The sequence below is a fragment of the Primulina huaijiensis genome, chromosome 2, assembly GCF_012295235.1.
Source record: "Primulina huaijiensis isolate GDHJ02 chromosome 2, ASM1229523v2, whole genome shotgun sequence".
NCBI lineage: Eukaryota > Viridiplantae > Streptophyta > Magnoliopsida > Lamiales > Gesneriaceae > Primulina > Primulina huaijiensis.
The window spans coordinates 20,644,439-20,665,793 of record NC_133307.1 but is presented as its reverse complement, the minus strand read 5'-3'; the positions used below and the strand labels follow the sequence as shown (position 1 = coordinate 20,665,793).

General features: G+C 34.8%; 2 protein-coding genes and 1 pseudogene across 2 annotated transcripts; 1 reads left to right on the top strand and 2 right to left on the bottom strand.

Moving 5' to 3' along the window:
• Positions 1–1,950: 1,950 nt before the first annotated feature.
• On the top strand, positions 1,951–6,007 carry LOC140968648 (fatty acyl-CoA reductase 2, chloroplastic-like; annotated as a pseudogene).
• A 451-nt stretch (positions 6,008–6,458) lies between these two features.
• LOC140968639 (lipid phosphate phosphatase delta-like) lies at positions 6,459–14,620 on the bottom strand. The gene is made up of 8 exons (XM_073429657.1): positions 14,418–14,620; positions 14,242–14,337; positions 14,021–14,095; positions 13,779–13,909; positions 13,468–13,572; positions 13,264–13,388; positions 7,508–7,623; positions 6,459–6,964 (listed from the first exon to the last, which is right to left on the bottom strand). The coding sequence occupies exons 1-8, from the start codon at positions 14,577–14,579 to the stop codon at positions 6,551–6,553; spliced, it is 1,224 nt and encodes a 407-aa protein (XP_073285758.1). The 5' UTR covers positions 14,580–14,620; the 3' UTR covers positions 6,459–6,550.
• Positions 14,621–19,687: 5,067 nt separating this feature from the next.
• Positions 19,688–20,659, bottom strand: LOC140957357 (uncharacterized). The gene has a single exon (XM_073414582.1). It carries the CDS (start codon positions 20,657–20,659, stop codon positions 19,688–19,690), a length of 972 nt encoding a protein of 323 aa, XP_073270683.1.
• Between the last annotated feature and the right edge of the window lie 696 nt (positions 20,660–21,355).

Sequence of the window (21,355 nt, the reverse complement as noted above, 5' to 3'; positions counted from 1 at the left end):
ATTTGTATTATGATATCTCACACTTTTCTTTGGTGGTTTTTGAGAAGATGACCAAGTTATAGAGGGAGGTTCTCTTTGTTGTATTCATCTTTAGATCTACGACCTTGAAATTCTCAAAAGACTCTGCAAGGTTTTGAAGATCTTCTAGACCAATCCTTTCTATAGTTGTCATCGGCTTGATTTCTTTTCTGAGACACTTTTAATCAGATTGATCATTTTTCTTCGTCGGTTAAATGCTTTGGCATTATCTCGGCCTTCCCTCTTTAGTGTAATAAGGGTTCGGTAACAAAAGATGACGGTAATGTTTTTAAACAAATTAATGTCTTTGGCATTATCCCGGCCTTCCCTCCTTTTTTACTAGAATTTGGTTGTTGTTCCAGAGTCTGGATTCATATTTAAATATTCTTTAATATTCCAAGAATTTCTTCTTGTTTTTCAAGGATTTTCTCGATTTGATGTTGTACATAGTATGGCTAATTGCCATAGTTTTGTACTATCTTTTGGATCTTTATAATAAGATCTCCGAAGAGTTTAGAAGATATGAGATTATTTAAAGAACCTATTACTTTGAATTATAAATTTACCTTATGACTTTGATGTGTTTCTCTTTGCATCTGATGTCTAACATTGGTTAGTTCTTCTTATAATATCCCAAAGTATTGGAATAAATTCTGTAAATATTTAATCTCGAACATATGTTTAGATCCATAATTTTTTAGAAAATCTCATCCTCAATCATTTAATTACACAGTAATAATAACTTTGTATGTTTAAAATAATTTTGTCTCGGCTTTGATACTATTTCTGACTTAGTTATAACTTCCATTATATTTTTGACCACTTTGTCAAAATTGGGGAATCCAAACTAAAATTTTAGGTTCTAGGGACTAAATCTTAATTTGAAACTTGAATTGGGAATTTTGTTTCCCTAATTTACCCAAATTTTATCAATTGGATAAAAAAAATTTAGTTGTGTGTTTGAATTGATAATTATTTATCATAATATAATTTTTAATTATATATACTTTTTGAAAAAAATTTAATCAATAAAATAAACTTGAAATTAAAAATTATATCTAATTGAATTTATTAATCGTAATTGAACTTAAAAACAATTTAGGTTAACAGATTAACAATTAGTAAATTATAATTTCATTATTATATAGAATAACATTAATTAATTAATGCTTTATTTTTCCTATCCATTCCAGTGCCTAGCTATACGTTAATTATCACCTGAAGAAAAACAAATAAAATTAAATTACATATAATGAAATGATACTTTATCTGGATCCAGATAAAGTTGTTCCGGAACAACTTTAAATTTCGGTAGCTGAATAGATAATAAAATTTAGTAATTTGAAATTACAAAATTATCTTTTTTCTCATTTTCTGTACACTCGAAGGCAGGTGAGTGTGTATATAATATGCATATATATAGTATGTGTGTGTGTGTATATATGTAGAGTTGAGGCAAGTGAGTATGTGTACATATTCAAGCTCGTCACACCCTTTATTCTGGTGTATTTTGTTGTTAGCTGACTAAGATATGATTTATATTAACATATAAATTAAGTTAAATAATAATCATTATATATTAGGATTCCTCCAAAATAGTCGTTTGTGAGTAAGTGTGTGAAGCATAGGGGGTGACATGCAAAAAGAGAGCCTTGTTTTTATTCTCGTAATTCTTATCTCCTTCCACTTTTAAATGCCCACAGAACTAACCATCTTTTTCCTTCTAATCTTAAATCAAACCAAACTCATATCTTATACAAACAAGCTTTTAACTTGTTTTTGTATTAAAAAAAATTTAAGGAAAAAAAAGGAACAAAAGAGATTGTTAAGCTAACTTCGCAAGCCAACAGTTATTGCACCTACCTCACATAAAGCTTTGGGTGGTTTTGCATTATTCTTTTGTTATATTCTCTTACATATCTCAGTGCAACAATGGAGGCTTTGTCTCTCAGTCCTTCCATCCCCATTGCACTAAACAGTGCGGTGAAAGTCTCTAGCTATAGTAAAATTAAAAATAACAAGAGTATGGTAGTGTATTGTCAAACTGGCAATAATCATGCAAGGAAGTTCAGTGGGATTTCTTCTGTTTTCGCGGAAACATCTTCATTGATCAGCTCGGATCATGGGGCGACGACTTTTATGGAAGCTGGTAGCCTGGTTTTAAGTCCAGATGGGAAGGATGTGGAAATGCATGATGATGGTATTGGCATTGTCAAGTTTCTTCAAGGTTAGTCCTTTTTTATCACTGGTGAATGCTACTGGATGTTTAGGAAAAAGTAATGATTCTTTCTTCGTTTATTTAGTTTTCTTCATTACATTATTATGTAAGGTAGGATAAAATTTTCAATATGTGTGCATGATCAATTCTACCATGCAAGTTTCAAGCTAGTCAGAAAGATATTCTTTTTATACATAAATCACTTGTATGCATGATGAATTAATATTTACTTGTCTTTTACAAGTACAATTTCCAGTTATCATTGAGAAAATACTTAGGACAGCACCAGAGGTCCATAGTATGTTTGTCTTGATCAAGGCTAAGAACAAAGAGGCTGCTATTGGGAGACTGAAAAATGAAGTATGCAAGTTCTTAAGCACCGATTTCTTTGCGTATATATTTCCTTCAATTAAATTACACAAAAGTTAATGGCACTACATGTTCATAGATCATCAATACGGGGCTTTTCAAGCGTCTGAAACAAACTCATGGAAAATCATATCTAGCTTTCATGCTGACCAAGTTGATTCCTGTGGTTGGAAATGTTTGTGAATCGAGTCTTGGTGTAGACGAGGAAGCGTCTGATTTGATGACCGAACAGGTTGATGCAATAATAAATTCTGCAGCTAATATAACTTTTAATGAAAGCTATATACTTAGAAGCACTAATATAGCTTTTTGTGTTTTCATCTAATGTCTACTAAGAAATTGAGTATTAGTGCACCAAAAAAATGCATGCTTAAGTAAAAAGTTCGATGAATTTCAGGTATGATACAGCTCTTGACATTAACACTGGTGGACCTATGCGCCTCATGAGTTTTGCTGCAAATATCAACAGGCAAGTTGCATGTATTCATATATAGTATTTGCTGTCATGCAAACTTTTTAAATGACCGAATTTTCGTTGTTCTTGTATCGTTTTTTCTAGATCAAAGTTCTGACTGATTATGTAAGTCTTTAAGTTGGATTTTTTTGTCGATATTTAGACGTATGTATGCTCGAATGTTCCATGTTTGATATAGACAGACTTAAATATGTCCATTCTTGAAGAAAGTTTATTTTCATTTATGACAAGATCAGCTTATGTGAATGGACAAAGGCAAGGCAGAATCATGGAAAAGCCTTTAAGCTGAGGCGAAAGTATAGCAGGCGATCACATACACCACAAATTGAATGTGAAAGAAGAAATAAAGCTGGTCTTGGAATCAAAACAAGTTCTTGGAGATGATGCAGAAATGCTTCAGAAAATTAAAGAACTGGGGATAGAAAGGTGATTAAACGACGGTCGAGTTATTTCTTTGATAAACATCTAGTTTTGCAGTTGCTCTCATATCGTAGTATCAGTTTTGCTGTATTGTTTTCCTATTATGATCATCAGAGCAAACAAATTTGGATGGCAAGATACATATGTTTTTACGAAGGCTATAGGAGAGATGATGATAAATAATCTAAGTGGAAACATACCAGTTGTCATAATTCGACCAAGTGTCATCGAGAGCACTTACAAAGAACCATTCCCCGGGTGGATGGAGGGGAATAGGTATATATTTCAACAAAGATCGTAACTTTATTTGGATAAAAGATAAGACAGTAATTGATCTCTTCTCACCATGCAGGATGATGGATCCCATCATTCTTCACTATGGAAAGGGTCAGCCCACAGGTTTTCCGGTAGATCCGAGTGGAGTTCTTGACGTGGTAATTCTGATCATTATAAATTATATATATATATATTTCTGTATACTAATAATAGTAGACTTTGTAGTATATTCAGAGTGTTATATAATTAAAAGATGGAGATTAAAAGAACTGATATATCAAGGGATTGTTTCAGGTTCCAGCGGACATGGTTGTGAACGCAACCTTGGCAGCCATGGTTAAGCATGGGGCGTCTGGAAAAGCAGAAACTAGCATATATCAGATTGCTTCATCTGTTAAGAACCCGCTAGTTTTCAGGGACCTGGCCAATCTACTATTCGAACACTTCAGTTCTCTGCCATTCATTGACTCAACAGGGGTCCCAGTTCGTGTTCCACAATGATGACTTCTCGTGTGAGGGCTCATGCTCTTAATTAATATTTAATTACCAAACAACAAGAATTAATTGGTGTAAACAGCGAAAACGAGTTTAAAACGTTTATTTGGGCCTACAGAAATTTTGGCATGACCTTCCCGTAAGTAGGACATCCCAAAAATTTTCAAAACACAACATCAATATACGCTCGAAAATAACATCGAGTTCACAATCAACCAAACAAATATCCTACAACCGCACTGGCCAGGACTAGACACAACATACTACAAATAAAATCCAAAACAACATAAAACATCACAATACAGGTACACATGGCATCTCCCTGGCAAATGTATCAAACTAGTATGATATATAGATATTTGGGAACTCTGACCCAAACCAACTGACTACTGGGTACCACTCACTGACGTTACACCAGACGCGTCAAATCCCCTGGAATGACCTGCTATGTCATCAAAAACAACCACAACATAAAAAGAAAACAGGGGTCGGACCCCAGGACGACAAACCAGTAAAATTACGATGTATATAAAAGACATGTAATAATACCAAGTAAATGCAATGATATGCGATGCATGAATGATAATAATGGAATAACGGATACCAAATGGAGTCCAAACGAATAGCATCATGAACAGTAACAGTGGCCACCCGTGCCAGGAATGCAGCATCAAATCGCCGCTCGTCCATGCACGTTGCATCGGGAATGCGAGTAGCTAAGTCGCTCGTTCCTAGCTGTCATCTGGAAATGTGGCTAATCCTAACCCACTCGTCCCTCTGATGACTCAATATATCTCAACAGAATCAGCATAAATCGCCGTCAAAAGAGTCAAGACTCAATATGTTATGCTAATACAATTAATGCACGAATGCATCAGAATAAACATTCAAGGCACATAATAGCAAACAACATTCACTGAATATTCTTACACGCCAATATAAGCGTCATAATGATATAGGTTTGAGCGTACCTCAACTATAACTTACAATACCACAGTAATTTCTTAAGGACTTCCTGATGAAACTCGTCCAACAATAAAACCTAAAATATAAATTCGCTATATGCTTCAATATACTGTATTCTAACCGACTAAAACAAATTAAATCAGCTCGGTTAAAATTCAAATTCCGGGCAGCCTATAAAACCCGTTTAGAATCTGAAATTTCAAGCTTAATACCTCAAGAATCAAGGTTAAAATGCACAACGGTGATCTCGCGGAGGTGGCTCGGCGGAAAAGTCGTTGGAAATACTGTTCACGATCAGAAAATGTGTTGGGTTTTATTTAAATGGAAATGGGCTGGGCCCAACTTGGGTATTGGACTCTCACATCTCCTCTCACCTTTGGAGGCATGCTATCAACCGAACTGGATTAGGGGCTTTGTCCAATCTTGATGGAAAGTTATCTCAGAAACTTCAACTCATTTGCAGAAAAACAGTGGACCAAGCCAAAAATCTGGCTAATATTTATGAACCCTATACATTCTATGGTGGAAGGTATATATTTTGGAGTTTTCCATTATCCCAACTCTCTTTTCTGTATATAGTTGCCTTAACGTGAAATACGTAACAGGTTTGACAATAGCAACACTAAAAGATCGATGGGATTTATGTCTAACGAAGAAAGACTGCAATTTGGGTTCAATGTGGAGAAAATAGATTGGAAAGATTACATATCTGATGTTCATATTCCGGGGTGAGAAGGCATGTGATGAAGGGTGGAGGTTTGAGCAGCTGAACATTTTTTTCTTCCAAATATACTATAAGTTCTTGTTTGTAAATTCCTGATACCGGTAGACAAAAATAAGAGTTGCTAGTGTATGGTGGCTGTGATAATATATATAAATTACAGTCACTATGTATGTACGTTTAAACGCACGTACTTTTTTTAATGAATCACCAATCCAGTGGACTGTACTCTGTTTAAATGAAAAGAACTCCCGTGTTTTTAATTGATCACCATTATTGATGCACACATAACACCAGCACCAGCTGTAGTTGCGTTTCTTGCAAATCTTGTACCATACACAATACCAAGGAATTTTCAAGCACAAATGGCTCCAAAAACAGTCGTTTAACGATAAACCAAAGTTAGATATAGACATGGTTAAAAAAGTCTAACGAAAATCTTATCCTTCCAAATTCTTAACTGCTTGGTCATGGCATTAACAGATAAAAGAATTTCATCGTCGACATACATTTGNAAAAAAAAAAAAAAAAAAAAAAAAAAAAAAAAAAAAAAAAGAATAGCTCGCTATACAAAAGTGTATGATACATGGTATCACAAGCCGAGGAAAGAAAATAGAGAAGGAACAAGGTCAACAACAGACCAAGCAAGACCAGAATACTGAATGAACCTTATGCCAGTATCAACATCAAATGAAGTCTGCTCGGTGAAAAAGAATAGTTTCTGGACACACCCTAATTGCTTAACTTCATCCAACTTCTTATTAGGAGACATCCCACCTTTTAAGGCAGGTAAATAGCTGGTTGACCTTATTTGAATTCCCAAAGCATTCGCAACAATGGGAAGAATCCATTTCGCAAGAGCCTTGCTGCAATACTTCACGAGAAGAATGGTTGGAATGCCCAAAAAAATTCTACCGACAAATGTGGGAACTGGCAGCTGAGGGAAAAATATTCGTGCAACATTTTCATGGTGAAACTGATGAAACGTTAGGTGGACCCCGATCACCTGAATAATACAATTGCCATCAATAATTGCGCTGGAGTAATATGTGGGATTATAAACCAAAATATGCTGAAACTTCAATAAGTATTTGAATAATATGAAAGAAAACACAGCACAACACATCAGTCAAGTGGTTAGACTGCAGAGACCTACATTTTCGACACAATATAGAGAGCTATAACTCTAATTCATCAAGCACATCGAGATATATTGAAAGAAAATAAATAACATATTAATAATCATAATGATACCAATTCTAGATTATATATATTTTTATTTCAAAAGCAATTACCATATAAACCCACTTGTGTGTTTGTGGGTGGGTGTGTGAGATACAAAGAGGGGGGGGGGGGAGGGAGGGATATATGCATATGTAAATCAATGCAGAAATTTAGAAGCTAAAGTTGTATAAACAAGAATATAGGAGGTAAAAAATGAAAAAAGAAGACATTAATGCAATGGAACACAGAAGGCAGTCAAATATATTGAATTCTACAGCAGCAAACATGCATAGAAATTAAACGGGAAAACAAATTGTTCACTTACAATTCCCAAGGAAACACCATTGAAGGCAGTGTGGAACTCAAAACTAGGGGTCGGACATTCAGGCGTTGGGTAGGCAAAGAGTAACAAGAAACTAAGAGCGGCCCAAAATGATGCAACTGCAGACACAAAAAATCCAATTTATAGATCTCAACCAACATAAAAAAAAAGCACGCTAAGCATCACCATTGTGAATCTAGGTATGATTATACTTGTCATTTTTCCTAAAGGCCAAGATTCACATCAATTCCTACTATAACAACAATAATGGTGTTAAGATATTTTTCAATGATAGAAAACAAAATAAAAACGAAAAAAAGTCCACTCCAGGTTTTCTACCTTACTGACAAATGACCAGCTGTCAAATAGGATAGAAATGGAAATCACATTCTTGATATATCAGTGTTTCCAGTTAATGGTGTCGATCAAACTATAGATCAAATAGATAGTAAGGCATTCAAAATTAAAAAGATATTTTAGAATGTCCACGAGATCAACAAATCTTGGTTAAATGGATGGTAAAACTAATGCAAGGTGCAGATCAACAATGTAAATCAGGTATGATTCCCACTTGATGCACAAACCTGTGCCATGTAACTTCAAGAATTCATCACAAACAAATCTAAAGAAATTTCAATGGTTCAGTCACATAATTGCGATTTCTTAGAGGTAGTGCTTGAAATTACATAAATTTACTGAAGAGGAACCAATAGAGGTGCTAGTAACAACTAACAAGGTAGTTGGGGAGAGACTGAGATTAAAGATATCCATGAGCTAATCTAGTTAATCAAATGGCACTTGGAGAACAAGCGCATCAAGTAAGCCAAAATCAAACATACCTAATAATCAAAGCTCCTGTAACAAATAGCTCACGGCCAAAACAAAAACTGTTTTCTCTGATCAAATTAGTCCAATTCTCAAATTTAGCATACAATTACGTGAGAGCCAAATGATAAGAGCTCCCCTAGTTAAAGTGGCCTCTGATTTGACACTTCAAGCACCTGATTAAGCATGCACTTTAAATAAACCAATTGAAAAGGTGACAAAACAAGGAAGGTCTACAACATGATTACGTAGGTCTATCTAAAACACATCATGCAAGGCTCACATGCCATTCCACATTTTTGGGCATTAAAACATGAAGGCAAAAGGCAAAAGGCAAAAGGCAAAAGGCAAAAGGCAATCAGCTCTTGGTCTTTGAACTGATAACATTTTTTACATACATATGCATTCTCATCATATCCTCTGATATGAAACAGTTTTGTTTTTCTTTATCTCATGTTCAAGGGTTTCTACTAGCTAGCGTTGCCAAGAACCGACGCTTAGCATGTCGATATTCTTAATTGGTGTGAGAATGGAAACATAACTGCGCAATTACCAACTGGATAACTGGTAGGATCTATCTCACTTCTGCATCACCATAAATCTATATCTATATACCCACAAAAGTGTGGATAACGACAATGTTTTTCAATTGTGAATTGGCAAAACTAGCCTTCCATCAACACTTTGATGTGTAAAACATAAGCCATCACATGGATACTTTGGTCAATTTATTTGTGTTAGGAACATATATGGAAACACAATCTATCATTGCCATTAATCATCTTTTAGTTATATCATTATCATTAGACATCCCTTAATTTCAAAAAGAAAAATCACTCATTATAATAATGATTAAGAAAACGTTTATTTCAGATAATTAAATTAGGATAGAAATTATGTTAGTTATTTATAAGTTTTGGTGATGTGCTGCAAATATAAAAACACAATAAGTGGTAAAATTCAGCAAACCAGTGAAAACAGCAGGAGAATCGTTCAGACGAGCGCTTATTTCAGAAGATTTCATCTAAGCCTCTATAGGTCTACCGATTTCAGTTTGGGAAGCCTTCGCTGAAATTTGACTTAATATTGCTAAAGGCCCTATTGAATCTTGATCCCAGTTGAACTCTAAATTTTCCATATCTGAACAAACTCGATCATCAGCAAATCATATGATTCAGATAATATTTTGGATATGAAGACAAATTTATTATGACCGTTTGATATCCGTACTCCAGTCATTTAATGTTGCATTCTATTTTGGGAAGAAGACAAATGACATCAGACATGGAGTGCTATTTATGTTATGGCCTTAGTACGACCGATTTATAGCCGTTCAAGTTTGAATGTTGCATTATCTCTATATAAGGCCATTTCAAGACACAGAATATACTCTACGCTGCACACATTCATTACATGCCTGGATTTTCTGAGTAATCAAATCTATGCTAAAATATCATCAAGCACACGCTCCAAGTCTTATCTGATCATTTAAAGGATCTTCTGCGTTGATTTTGTACTTACCGGTGTATCAATTTTATCTATTCGAAGTGTGAGTATTTGTAACTGACAGAAATATTTTTCTGTGCGTATTTTGTTCAAACATGTTTAAGTTGTGCACTAAGAGTTTCAGCAAGGCAGTTGGTAAGTCCTGCTGAAATGGGTAATTGCAATATCTGAAATTATCAAAGTTTTTTTAGTGGAATCTTTATGGAGACGTAGAAAAGATTTATCCTTTGAACTTCAATAAACAATTCTATGCGTTATTTCTTTTCAGCATTTTCATTACGGCCGTCTACTATTCTTGATTTGCTGATTTTGACAAAGCATTTGGTTCACGAAGTATAGTAGGATTTTTCCCGCACCGATTATCCAAGTTCTCAGCTGCACTTGGAAGATTAAGATTATCCCTGAAGTATTTTTGAAGAAAATTTCGTAAGGTGTTTATTCACACACTCTAAACACATTCACTGATCCTAACAAATTATAATAATAATATAAACTATTGATTAATATAAAATAATACTTTTATTTCATGACAACTCGTGGTATCCGTTTGAGAGAAAATTCAGAGAGTTTTGGTTTATTATCATTCATGGCATATTGTGGACAATTTGGTTGGAAAGGAACAAGAGGATATTTGAAGATGTTTCGGAGTCAGCTGATCAAGTGTGGGAGAGAGTTAAATTGAGGGTCACCACTTGGACTGTCAATATTCTTCAATATTATCATCTCAGTGTCTCCGATATGTGTAGGGATTGGAAATTAGTATGGTCTTGAGTTTTGTGTTTTGTTGCGATTAAACAGGTTTATTCTAAAACTGTATAAGATTGTAGCGGATTACTCATCCGCACATATGATGTAACTAATCCCTAAATTAATAAAATTTGTTTCTTATCAAAAAAAATATATATATAAAATAATACTTTTTGCGCTTATTTCCACTAAGCGTGCGCTTCAAGTCCCAGACACCTGATCGGTTTTTTTTTTTTTTGCACTTCGAGCTTTTGACAACTATGGTAATTGCAAATTAGATTTAATATTATTATTTACAATTAGAATGAAGTGAATGCTGAAAGAAGTGAACTGAATAAAAGTGATTAAAATATGAATCGAATGAAGAAATAAATTAATTAAGATATAAAACATGAAATTAAAATTAAAATGGAATGAAGGAGTCATAGAAAAGTTTGTAGTGTGAGAATAAATCATGAAATGAAATAAGAAATTGATAATTATGTAACGGAAAAGTTGTGATCGGATGAAATCAATAAAAACTTTCTTTATAGTGGGAATGAATTATTAATCAGTTATATTTGTAATTAGAATATGAATCATACAATGCTATTTTTTTAATTGCATGCTAAAATTAATACATTATATAAAAATCAAGCTATATGGGAATGAATTAGTAGATCAATTATGTTAATAATTAATATATAAATAAAATAAAAACAATATTTTTAAATGCTAATATAAAACATAATCAAATTATTGTCATTGCTTTATTTTATATTCTAATTAGGAGAAAAAAGACTGTTGTACATGATTTAGGTGATTTATATATTTTGTAAAAAATAATTGGTCTTTTTTAATCAAACAAAAATATTAAGAAATTAATAATAATGAAGTAATTAAATTTCTAATAATGTTTATAAATAAAAAATATACAATTAAAAGAAAAATATTATTTGATAAATGCTAGGAATCAACTATTATAATTAATATAATTACAATTTCCACCATTATTATTATTATATTAGGAACAAATGCACAAGCGCTACGTGTATAATATAATGAATATGTCATATTTACAAGATAAGTAAATTAGGGATTCCATTTTTTTTTTGCGCAAACGGGGTTAGTCCTCATAAATCAAATTTAAAACAAGAAAAAATAGCTATTCAAAATAATAATAGTAATATATAATACAATATATATAATACAACAAGAGAAAAATGTGGATGGAAAGCAGTGTTTGAAAATTGTGAATTAGCAAAACTAGCCCTTCATATGTGTAAAGCATAAGATATCACATGAATTTTTTTTTATATGATAGGGAGATATATGGAAAATCAACTTCTCAACTTAATATTGTAACTATCATAAGCTCCACTTTATACCTATGACTTAAATGTCATGTAATTTTAACTAAATACATTGACTACTTGATGTAACTTACATTACAAAAAACAAAGAAATAGACATACTCAAATGAAGCACCCTCCTATCTCGTGGAACATGTTTTGAAGACTAAAGAAAGATGGGGGCGGGCACAGGGCTTAAAAATTTATATGCTTGGAACAATGCTTTGATTGCAAAAACATTATGGAAGATTCATATGAAGAAGGATAGCCTATGGGTGAACGAGATCCATGTACGGTTTGCTAGTGTTTGGGAATGGAATTGGAACAAAGATAAGTCTCTTTAGATTAAAGGAATTCTGAGAATTCAAGATGTTATACTTAGATTTTCCAAGGATGAGAGTGCAGGGATGCTGCTGGAGAGTTGGTTCGGATATCATGGTGGTCTTGCTCGAGCTTATAAAATCTTTGTTCAAAAAGAAAGGCGACGGCCATGGAAACCTATAATTTGGAAATATTGCATACTCCTCAAGCATCGTTTTGCCATGTGGTTGTTTGCGCATGGTAAATTCCTAACTAAAGATAATAGACAAAGCTATATTGAGAATAAGATGTGTGTACTTTGTAATAACAGTGAGGAATCAGCTGGTCATCTCTTCTTTGTTTGTTATGTGTCAAAGAGAATCCGGAATGGCATCAAAGAATTGCTAGACAAGCGTAAAATCATGGGATCTGCAACATCAGTTCTGAAAGCTTTACGAGGTGTCTATAAGGTAATTCTGCATTGTCCAAGTTGACATGTATTGCAGTGGCAGAATATGTCTACAACATTTGAAATGCACACAATCGAGCTATTTTTTAAGAAGAAATGTTGTGCCCCGAGGATATCATTAAGAAAATCAAGATCCTTGCTCTTCGATGTTCGCCAAGTCATCTGGATATAGACTCTTGATTGTATTATTATTATTATTTATGTTGTGCGTGGATATGATCATCTTCGTATGTTTCTAGAATCGGGGTATGCCCCATGAAGTTGGTAATGGTATCGTTGGTTCTATCAGTTCGATATTTGCTATCCCCTGAGAATGTCCAGTTTACTTGTACAAAACTCATTTTACCTTATTTTAATGGATGTCATTCGTTAAAAAATTAAAAATTTCTAACGGCCATGGATTCTGTAAAACCAAGTCTGAATGAAGATTTTAAAAAAATCATCACCATTCTTTAGCTTCTCTAACAATTGACACTGATTCCCAACAATTATGACATGACAGCAGTGTGGGTAGCAATTATGACTCATAAATGGCGAATTAAGATGAATGTCAGAAGACGGAAGGGGATGATAATCCTTACCATTTGGACCCGAGACTATGAAATTATCCAAGTATTCAGAAGTAGAGAGCCAGATTGCCAGGATCCCCAATCCCATAGCTAGACCAACAATAACATCAATCAAGCTATGCATTCCCAGGTATATCCTTCCTGAAAATATAGCAACCTTAGATCAGGATATAAAGGACAAGAATAATAAACCATTAAAATTCTGAAACATAATACTTGCCCAAGCCAATGAGTCCCACAAGCAGACAAACCATGCTGAATCCCATTACAGCAGTGTAGACGTTATAACCAGAGTAGGACAGAATGTAATGAAACAGATACCTGCGCTGCCCAAAAGAGAAACTCAAGAAAATTTGATGGATTGGGAAACTGAAGCATGCCAATAACAAGGAGAGCAATATCAATTTTCTCACAACAAATACTAACATAAAAGTTTTTTGGCACGTGGCCAGCAAACATAACAAAGGATACTGCCTCTTGAGTAGGCCTTAAATAACATAAGTCGGAATGCAAGAAAACCTTCGTACCCTGACAAGCAAACGGTATTAAGAGTGTGCGAAGAAGGTAATCCGTATTCCATTGCATTCTCTTCCTCGTCTTTGGTCGCTGTTAATCTCCTAACAAGCGAAGAACTAGGTCTAGGTGCCGATACTACATCCTATCAGCCATGATCATAAAAAAGTATCAAATAACAAGCTACAAAATAGATGATCACGTTGCTGTTATATGTTGGCATATAATCTGATGAAAAGTATGGCAAGAAACTTACCTTTGTGCAGTTTCCGATGTAATCACAAAAGGCCATCAAGAGAGTCATCTGCCTAGCCAATTTGCAATGCCCAGTCTAAAAGACAAGGAAAAACTTCAAAAACAAACACCTATTCCACGAATGCAATTTTCAAAATTCAGCCAAATCTTTGCCCATTTGAAATACAAAACAGAATCACAAACAGAAAATGCACATGCAATAAAGGATAAACGAGAGCATACCCAGAAAACGAAAGGAAGAAAAGCAGTGTAAAAAGGCACAGAAACAACACAAGACATCCCGGAAAACAAGGCATCCAAATACGTATTCTGGTATTTCTGCAAACCCAAAGAAAATAGCCCATGAAAAAGCCGAAACAAAATAAAAAAGAAAAAAAATCACACCCCAACAAACCAACCTGGATCCGGAGAATAATTGGAGTGCCAGAAACGACACAGTGCAAAACCCATGGCTGTGTTAAAGATCTGATCTTTCCAGTCAAATTTAAAATCGAAGAAACCACAATCCACAATGCTATCCCACATAGAATAGTCACTTGCCACCCTGTGATGCTTTCCATCGCCTTCTAATGTAACCTATCCCTCTCTTTTTCTCTCTCTGTCCCTCGCAAAGAAACAGACCGGAAGAAAGAAAAAAATAATAATAACAATAATAGATTCGGCTGCGTTTGGTTTGGAGGATAAAATAAACTAATGATTAATATGTAAATGATAAAAAAAAATTATGATAAAAATATAATATATAATGTAAAATTATATCATGTTTGGTATGATTTTTAAGGATGTGATAATTTTGAATTTTTTGATGAAATGACAAAATTGCCCTTTCTTTTTTTGTTTTTCTTCTTCCACTCCGGCAGCGGCGGTCCGGCAAAGGCGGCGACTGCGGTCGGCCGGAGACGACGGCGGTGGACGGCCAGAAGCGCAGGCGGCGGTCGGCGGCGATGGTCGGCCGGAAGCAGCAGCGTTGGTCAGCGTAGGTGGCCGGCGGTTGCCGGCGGCGGTGGTCGGCCTTTGGCGGATGTTGCCCGTGGACGGTCGATGGAAGGAAATGGTGGTGAGTTTGAATTTAGGAGAAGGGTAAAATTGGAAAAATAGAAAGGATTAAGAGTAGAATAAATAATCATAGGGGGTGAGGAGGTATTATTTTAACATATCTAATATAACCTAATCATTTATAGGATGGATTGACTTGGTTAAATAATCACGCGTACCAAACGAGGGATAAGGTGAGTTAAAAAAAAATAAACCCACCTTATCACCCCTACCAAACACCCCCAAAAAGAAAAGCTAGAGAAGGTTCCAAGAACAACAAAAATACTGTACGCTGATTCAAGCAAGATTTGGATTAAAAAAAAAACCCCTCGAGTCAAGGGGTAAATCTAGGTGGCGTTGAAAAGTCAAAGGGAGAACCACCACCACCAAGCCGTCCGCTTATTGACCAGAAAAAAAGGCTAATTTTCACTCGTGGCTTGGTAGAATGATTGGTTCAAAATAATTACTGCATGATTAAAAATGAACCAACACGATCTAAATTTTCACCTCTTGTTAAGCATTTAGATTCAAGAAAATTGTGATATTTTGTCTTAAAATTTGGCCATAATCATATCTAAAGTAGCCGGGAAAAAATAACTCTTTTGGTAATGTAAGACTTTTTTTTATCGTCCAATTCATGACATAATTTTTCTCGTATGTAATTTTTTTCACCAGATTACTAATATGACATTAGACGCATCAACATTTGACGGTTCTACGTTAGCATTTTCCAATACCAAATCAGTATTTTGCAGTGTCACGTTATCATTCCAGTAAAAATAGACAAAAAATTGATAAATAAGACTAAAAAACGAAAAATTTATAAGTTACATGACCAAAATATTATTATTTCAAATTAGCTTAGTGTGTTGTTTTGTATGGACAAAAAACTCAACAGACATAAAGGGATGGATTTGTCTTTGTGTTGGGAAGTGATAATGATTATGATTTTGTTAAAGTTGTGAAAAAATTAAAAATTTTGAATTTGAATAAATTTTCAATTTATGATTGAAATCATAATACTCGAATAAAACCGACATTTTACTCTTGAATACTAAAAAAAATATACATTCTCTCTTATCCACTTAATCAAATTTACAAGGCATATATGAAGCCTTTACAAATCAATCCCATAATTACAATAGGTATCAAATTACTCAATTATAGCCACAAATCAATCACCTGTAATTAAACATAATATTCTATCTAATTATACCATGTATATCATATCTAATTATAATATGTATATCTCATAAAATATTTATTTATTTAACACTCCCACTCAAGTTGGGGCATAGATATCCCATAAGCCCAACTTGTCTAAAAATTTCGAGAATTCTCGAATTGAGACTGCTTTGGTGAGAATGTCAGCTAACTGATCCTTTGAACGAATCATAGGTAATTCCACAATCTTCATATCCAAATTTTCCTTGATAAAAAATCTATCCATCTCGACATGCTTTGTACGATCATGTTGTACTGGATTGTGAGCAATGTCACAAGCTGCTTTGTTGTCGCAAAATAGTTGGATGGATTGCTCAGGTGGATAACCCAAATCATGCAAGAGAAGTCTTAGCCATAATGCCTCACAAAGTCCAAGAGCCATACCTCTAAATTCAGCTTCTGCACTTGAACGAGCTACAACATTTTGTTTTTTACTTCTCCAAGTAACAAGATTACCTCCTACAAAGGTGAAGTAGCCAGAAGTAGATCTCCTATCATCCACAGATCCAGCCCAATCGGCATCAGTATACGCTTCTATGCTTCGATAGTCTGCATTTTTTTTGAACATTACTCCTTTTCCAGGAGCAGACTTCAAATACCTCAAAATGCGCATAACTGCATCCATATGTTGCTTCCCCGGATTATGCATAAATTGGCTAACAATACTCAAAGCATAAGCTAAGTCCGGTCTTGTGTGAGATAAATACATCAATCTTCCTACAAGTCTTTGATATCTCCCTTTATCAGCTGGTTCTTGGTTTTGTTCGATACATAGCTTTAGTCCTTCTTGGATAGGTGTGTCAACCGGTTGACATGCTGTCATACCAGTTTCTTGTAACAAATCAAGAGTATATTTTCTTTGGGATAGAAATATTCCCTTATCAGACCGGGATATTTCAATTCCAAGAAAATACTTTAGAGACCCAAGGTCTTTCATCTCAAACTCTTTGAACAAATAATCTTGTAAGGCCTTTCTTTCATCATTATCGTTCCCTGTAACCACCATGTCATCTACATATACAATTAATGCTGTGATTTTTCCCTGTTTCCTTTTAAAGAAAAGTGTGTGATCTGCATTGCTCTGTCGGTAACCAAAGGCTAACATAGACTTTGTAAATCTTCCAAACCATGCCCTTGGAGATTGTTTTAGCCCATATAGTGATTTCTTTAACCTACACACTTTGTGCCTGTTATTTTCATGTATCATGCACCCTGGTGGAAGATCCATGTAGACTTCTTCTGATAAGTCACCATGTAGAAAAGCATTTTTTACATCAAATTGTTGTAATGGCCAATCCAAGTTTGCAGCTAAAGATAACAGGACACGAACGGTGTTGATTTTAGCTACTGGAGCAAATGTCTCTGTGTAGTCAATACCGTATGTCTGAGTGTATCCCTTGGCTACAAGTCTCGCCTTAAAGCGTTCAATTGTGCCGTCAACCTTGTACTTCACAGCGTAAATCCACCGACATCCAACTGTTTTCTTCCCTGGTGGAGGATCAACTAACTCCCATGTGTCATTTTTCTTTAGGGATTTCAATTCCTCGTTCATAGCAGCTTTCCACCTCGGGTCAATCAAGGCTTCCTGCACACTGTTAGGAATAGATACAACAGATAATTGATTCATAAAGGACATGTTTGATTCTGACAAGCGATGGTTGGATACATAATGACTCATGGGATATTTGGCTTTGCTAGACAATTCAGGTTCATACGAAGGTTTAGGAATACCTCTATTATAACGTTGTGGCAACTGTCTTTTGTGTGACTCGAGAACATCTTCAACAAGAGATTGGTGTGGTACGTACGAAGTAGGAACCATTTGTTCAAGGGACCCGATTTCATCTTGAGATAGACCTACTTCTTTGGCGGTTATGTGCTCATCTTGAGATTGAGATAGACTCACTTCTCTGTCCGTTACATGCTCATTGATGCTTAGGTCAAGACTTACTCCTTGAATTTGTCCACTTGCTGATGTATCATCACCTATATCTAATGTACACTCATCATGGTTATCATAATTTAAAATCTGAATTTTCTTTTGGTACTCCCCCTGAAGTTCAGCCTTTGAAAAATACATGGTATCTTCATGAAAGACAACATCCATTGTCACAAATAAGCGACGAGTTGGAGGGTGAAAACATCGGTACCCTTTTTGGTGTGTGGCATACCCAACAAAGACACATCTTAATGCTTGGGGAGTTAACTTAGTGCGCTGATGCTTGTGGAGGTGTACAAACACCACGCAACCAAATACACGAGGAGGTAGATTTGGAACATCCGGGGCTATGATTGCTTCAGTGAGTGTCTGTAATGGTGTTTTAAAGTTGATAGCGCTAGAGGGAATCCGATTAATTATATAAGCTGCAAAAGTTAGAGCTTCTCCCCAATAAGACAATGACATATGTGCTTCAATCAACAGAGCTCGAACAACCTCCAACAAGTGTCGATTTTTTCTCTCTGCAACCCCGTTTTGTTGGGGTGTGTTGGAACAAGTAGTGTGATGAATTATTCCTTGAGTTTCCAGATATTGTTGGAATTCACTACTAAGATATTCTCCACCATTGTCACTACGTAGTACTTGGATTTTTGCATTATATTGTGTTTCAACTATTTTCTGAAACTTTTGGAATATTGAGTTGACCTCACTTTTATATTTCATCAAGCACAACCATGTCACCCTGGTACAATCATCAATAAATGTTACAAACCAACGAGATCCACCCAAAGTAGTGACTTTAGACGGACCCCAAACATCAGAATGAATAAGCATAAAAGGAAGAGGACTTTTATTCAATCGCAAGGGAAATGAGACACGATGACTTTTCGCAAGTTCACAGACATCACATCGAAAACTGGAAACATCTACTTTTGAAAACAAACTGGGGAAAAGTTTTTTTATATATCCAAAAGAAGAGTGCCCCAAGCGACGATGCCATAACCATATATCTGTTTTCCTTTTGTCATACTTACAGTCACCCACTTGTAGAGCTTGTCGTAGGCTTTCGGTACTCTTTGATTCAAGGTCCAAATAATATAGCTTCCCTCGCCTAATACCACAACCAATCGTCTTCTTGGTTTTGATGTCCTTAAACACACAATAATCAGGCCAAAAAATTACAATACAAGATAAGTTAGTTGTTATCTGAGAAACGGACAAAAGGTTATAGTCTAAAGATGGAACCACTAAAACCGAATCCAAATTTAGTGAATCTGTTAAATTCATTGGTCCTTCCCCAAAGACTGGGGTTGGAATTCCATTTGCAGTGGTGACAAATTTTTGAGCAGAACAATTAAGAGGAGATACCTGTCTAGAATCAAATGTCATGTGATCTGTAGCACCCGAATCAATTATCCATGTTTTACTCATAACAGGTGCAGAAATATTTAAAGACTTACCACCATTCTCTTAAGTTAATACCAGTGCTGAGGCTTGTTCAGTGACATCTTTCAGGGTCTGTGTTTCAACAACTGCTGTTGTGGATGATGCCTTTTGATTTTTTTTCGAACGACTATGATCCCACCATTCTGGATATCCTACCAACTCAAAACAACGACTTTTGGTATGGCCTGTCCTATTGCATTGATCGCATTTGTAGAAGGACTTGTCAATACCATTAGTCGTTTTCCCATTGTTTGGTCGATTTTGTGGATTCTGAGTAGATCTGTTCCGAGCCACCAAAGCACTGGGTTCAAGAGCTCCAGAATCTCCTTTGAAGGAGGTATTACGAACAGCTTCGCGTCGAACCAACGAATAACATTCATCTAAGTTTGGTATTGTATCTCTACGTAGAATTTCTCTTCGAATAGGATCAAAATCTTCATCTAAGCTAGCCAGAAATATGTGAACTCTCAATCGTTCGATGGATTTGTGGTAGGCTTTAATATCTTCTGGGTCATTCATAACCACTTTGTCACGATGATCCAACATTTGAAAAATTTCAATCAATTCCCCATAATAAATAAAAAGCATTTTCCCGTTTTGTTTTGATGAGAAATCCTTTTGATTCAATGTGAAGACTTGTAACTCATCACTTCCGTCATAGAATGCTTTTGACAAAGCATCCCATATATCATATGCTGTGGGAAGACGTAAATAACGCCTCATGATTTCTGGTGACATAGACATTAACAACCACCTTTTGACCTTTTGGTTTTCAGCATACCATTTTTCATAGCCTGCATCTGATTCTTTAGGTGGCTTGGTCTTGTTCCGAATATAGGAGATTTTGTCTCTTTCAGCGATTTGCATTTCTATGAGTTGAGACCATATGTCGTAATTTTGCTCTGTAAGGACGATTCCAGCATTAAATGCTCCTTCAGATTGAACTACAACCGGAATGGATTTATTCACACTAGATTCTGAAGCTTTCTTGCTCATTTTAAATATTAGCACTTGACTTTCGCACAAATCAAGACAAAAGAATTGCACAAGCGGTGGATTGATAGAAAAGAAATTGAATTGTGGAAAGGACAAAATCTTAGTTTTGTTTCTTATGCTTTGAGATTCGAGCAAAGATCAAGAGGTTTGATGATTTTGAATAGATTGGTATATGTGATATCGAGAGAGATTGAATATTGGCTCTGATACCATCTTGAATACTAAAAAAATATACATTCTCTCTTATTCACTTAATCAAATTTACAAGGCATATATAGAGCCTTTACAAATCAATCCCATAATTACAATAGGTATCAAATCACTCAATTATAGCTACAAATCAATCACCTATAATTAAACATAATATTCTATCTAATTATACCGTGTATATCATATCTAATTATAATATGTATATCTCATAAAATATTTATTTATTTAACATTTACGTTCTCTTCGTTGTCCTCAATTGATTTATGTTTATGAGAGCATCTTAGAGTAACTATTTCGACACGAAGATTTCGAAATTATAATTATCATCCTTATTTTTAATTGATTTACTAATTATTTATTTGTTAACTCATCAAACAAAAATGAAAACTGTATATATTTTTCTAATTAATTAAATAAATGATTTTAGATAATTATCTGCAATTAAGAAAAATAAAATAAAAGAAGCTAAGAGCTCCCATATAAAGA

What these genes read in the sequence shown, in the direction of transcription:
- LOC140968639 (XM_073429657.1), bottom strand. Translation starts at nt 14,579, where the DNA reads ATGGAAAGCATCACAGGGTGGCAAGTGACTATTCTATGTGGGATAGCA. An exon ending in TTCTTCCTTTCGTTTTCTGG is followed by an intron (nt 14,096 to 14,241) that starts GTATGCTCTCGT and finishes CTTGTCTTTTAG; the next exon opens with ACTGGGCATTGCAAATTGGC. An exon ending in GGACTCATTGGCTTGGGCAA is followed by an intron (nt 13,389 to 13,467) that starts GTATTATGTTTC and finishes ATTTTCAGGAAG; the next exon opens with GATATACCTGGGAATGCATA.
- LOC140957357 (XM_073414582.1), bottom strand. Translation starts at nt 20,659, where the DNA reads ATGAGCAAGAAAGCTTCAGAATCTAGTGTGAATAAATCCATTCCGGTT.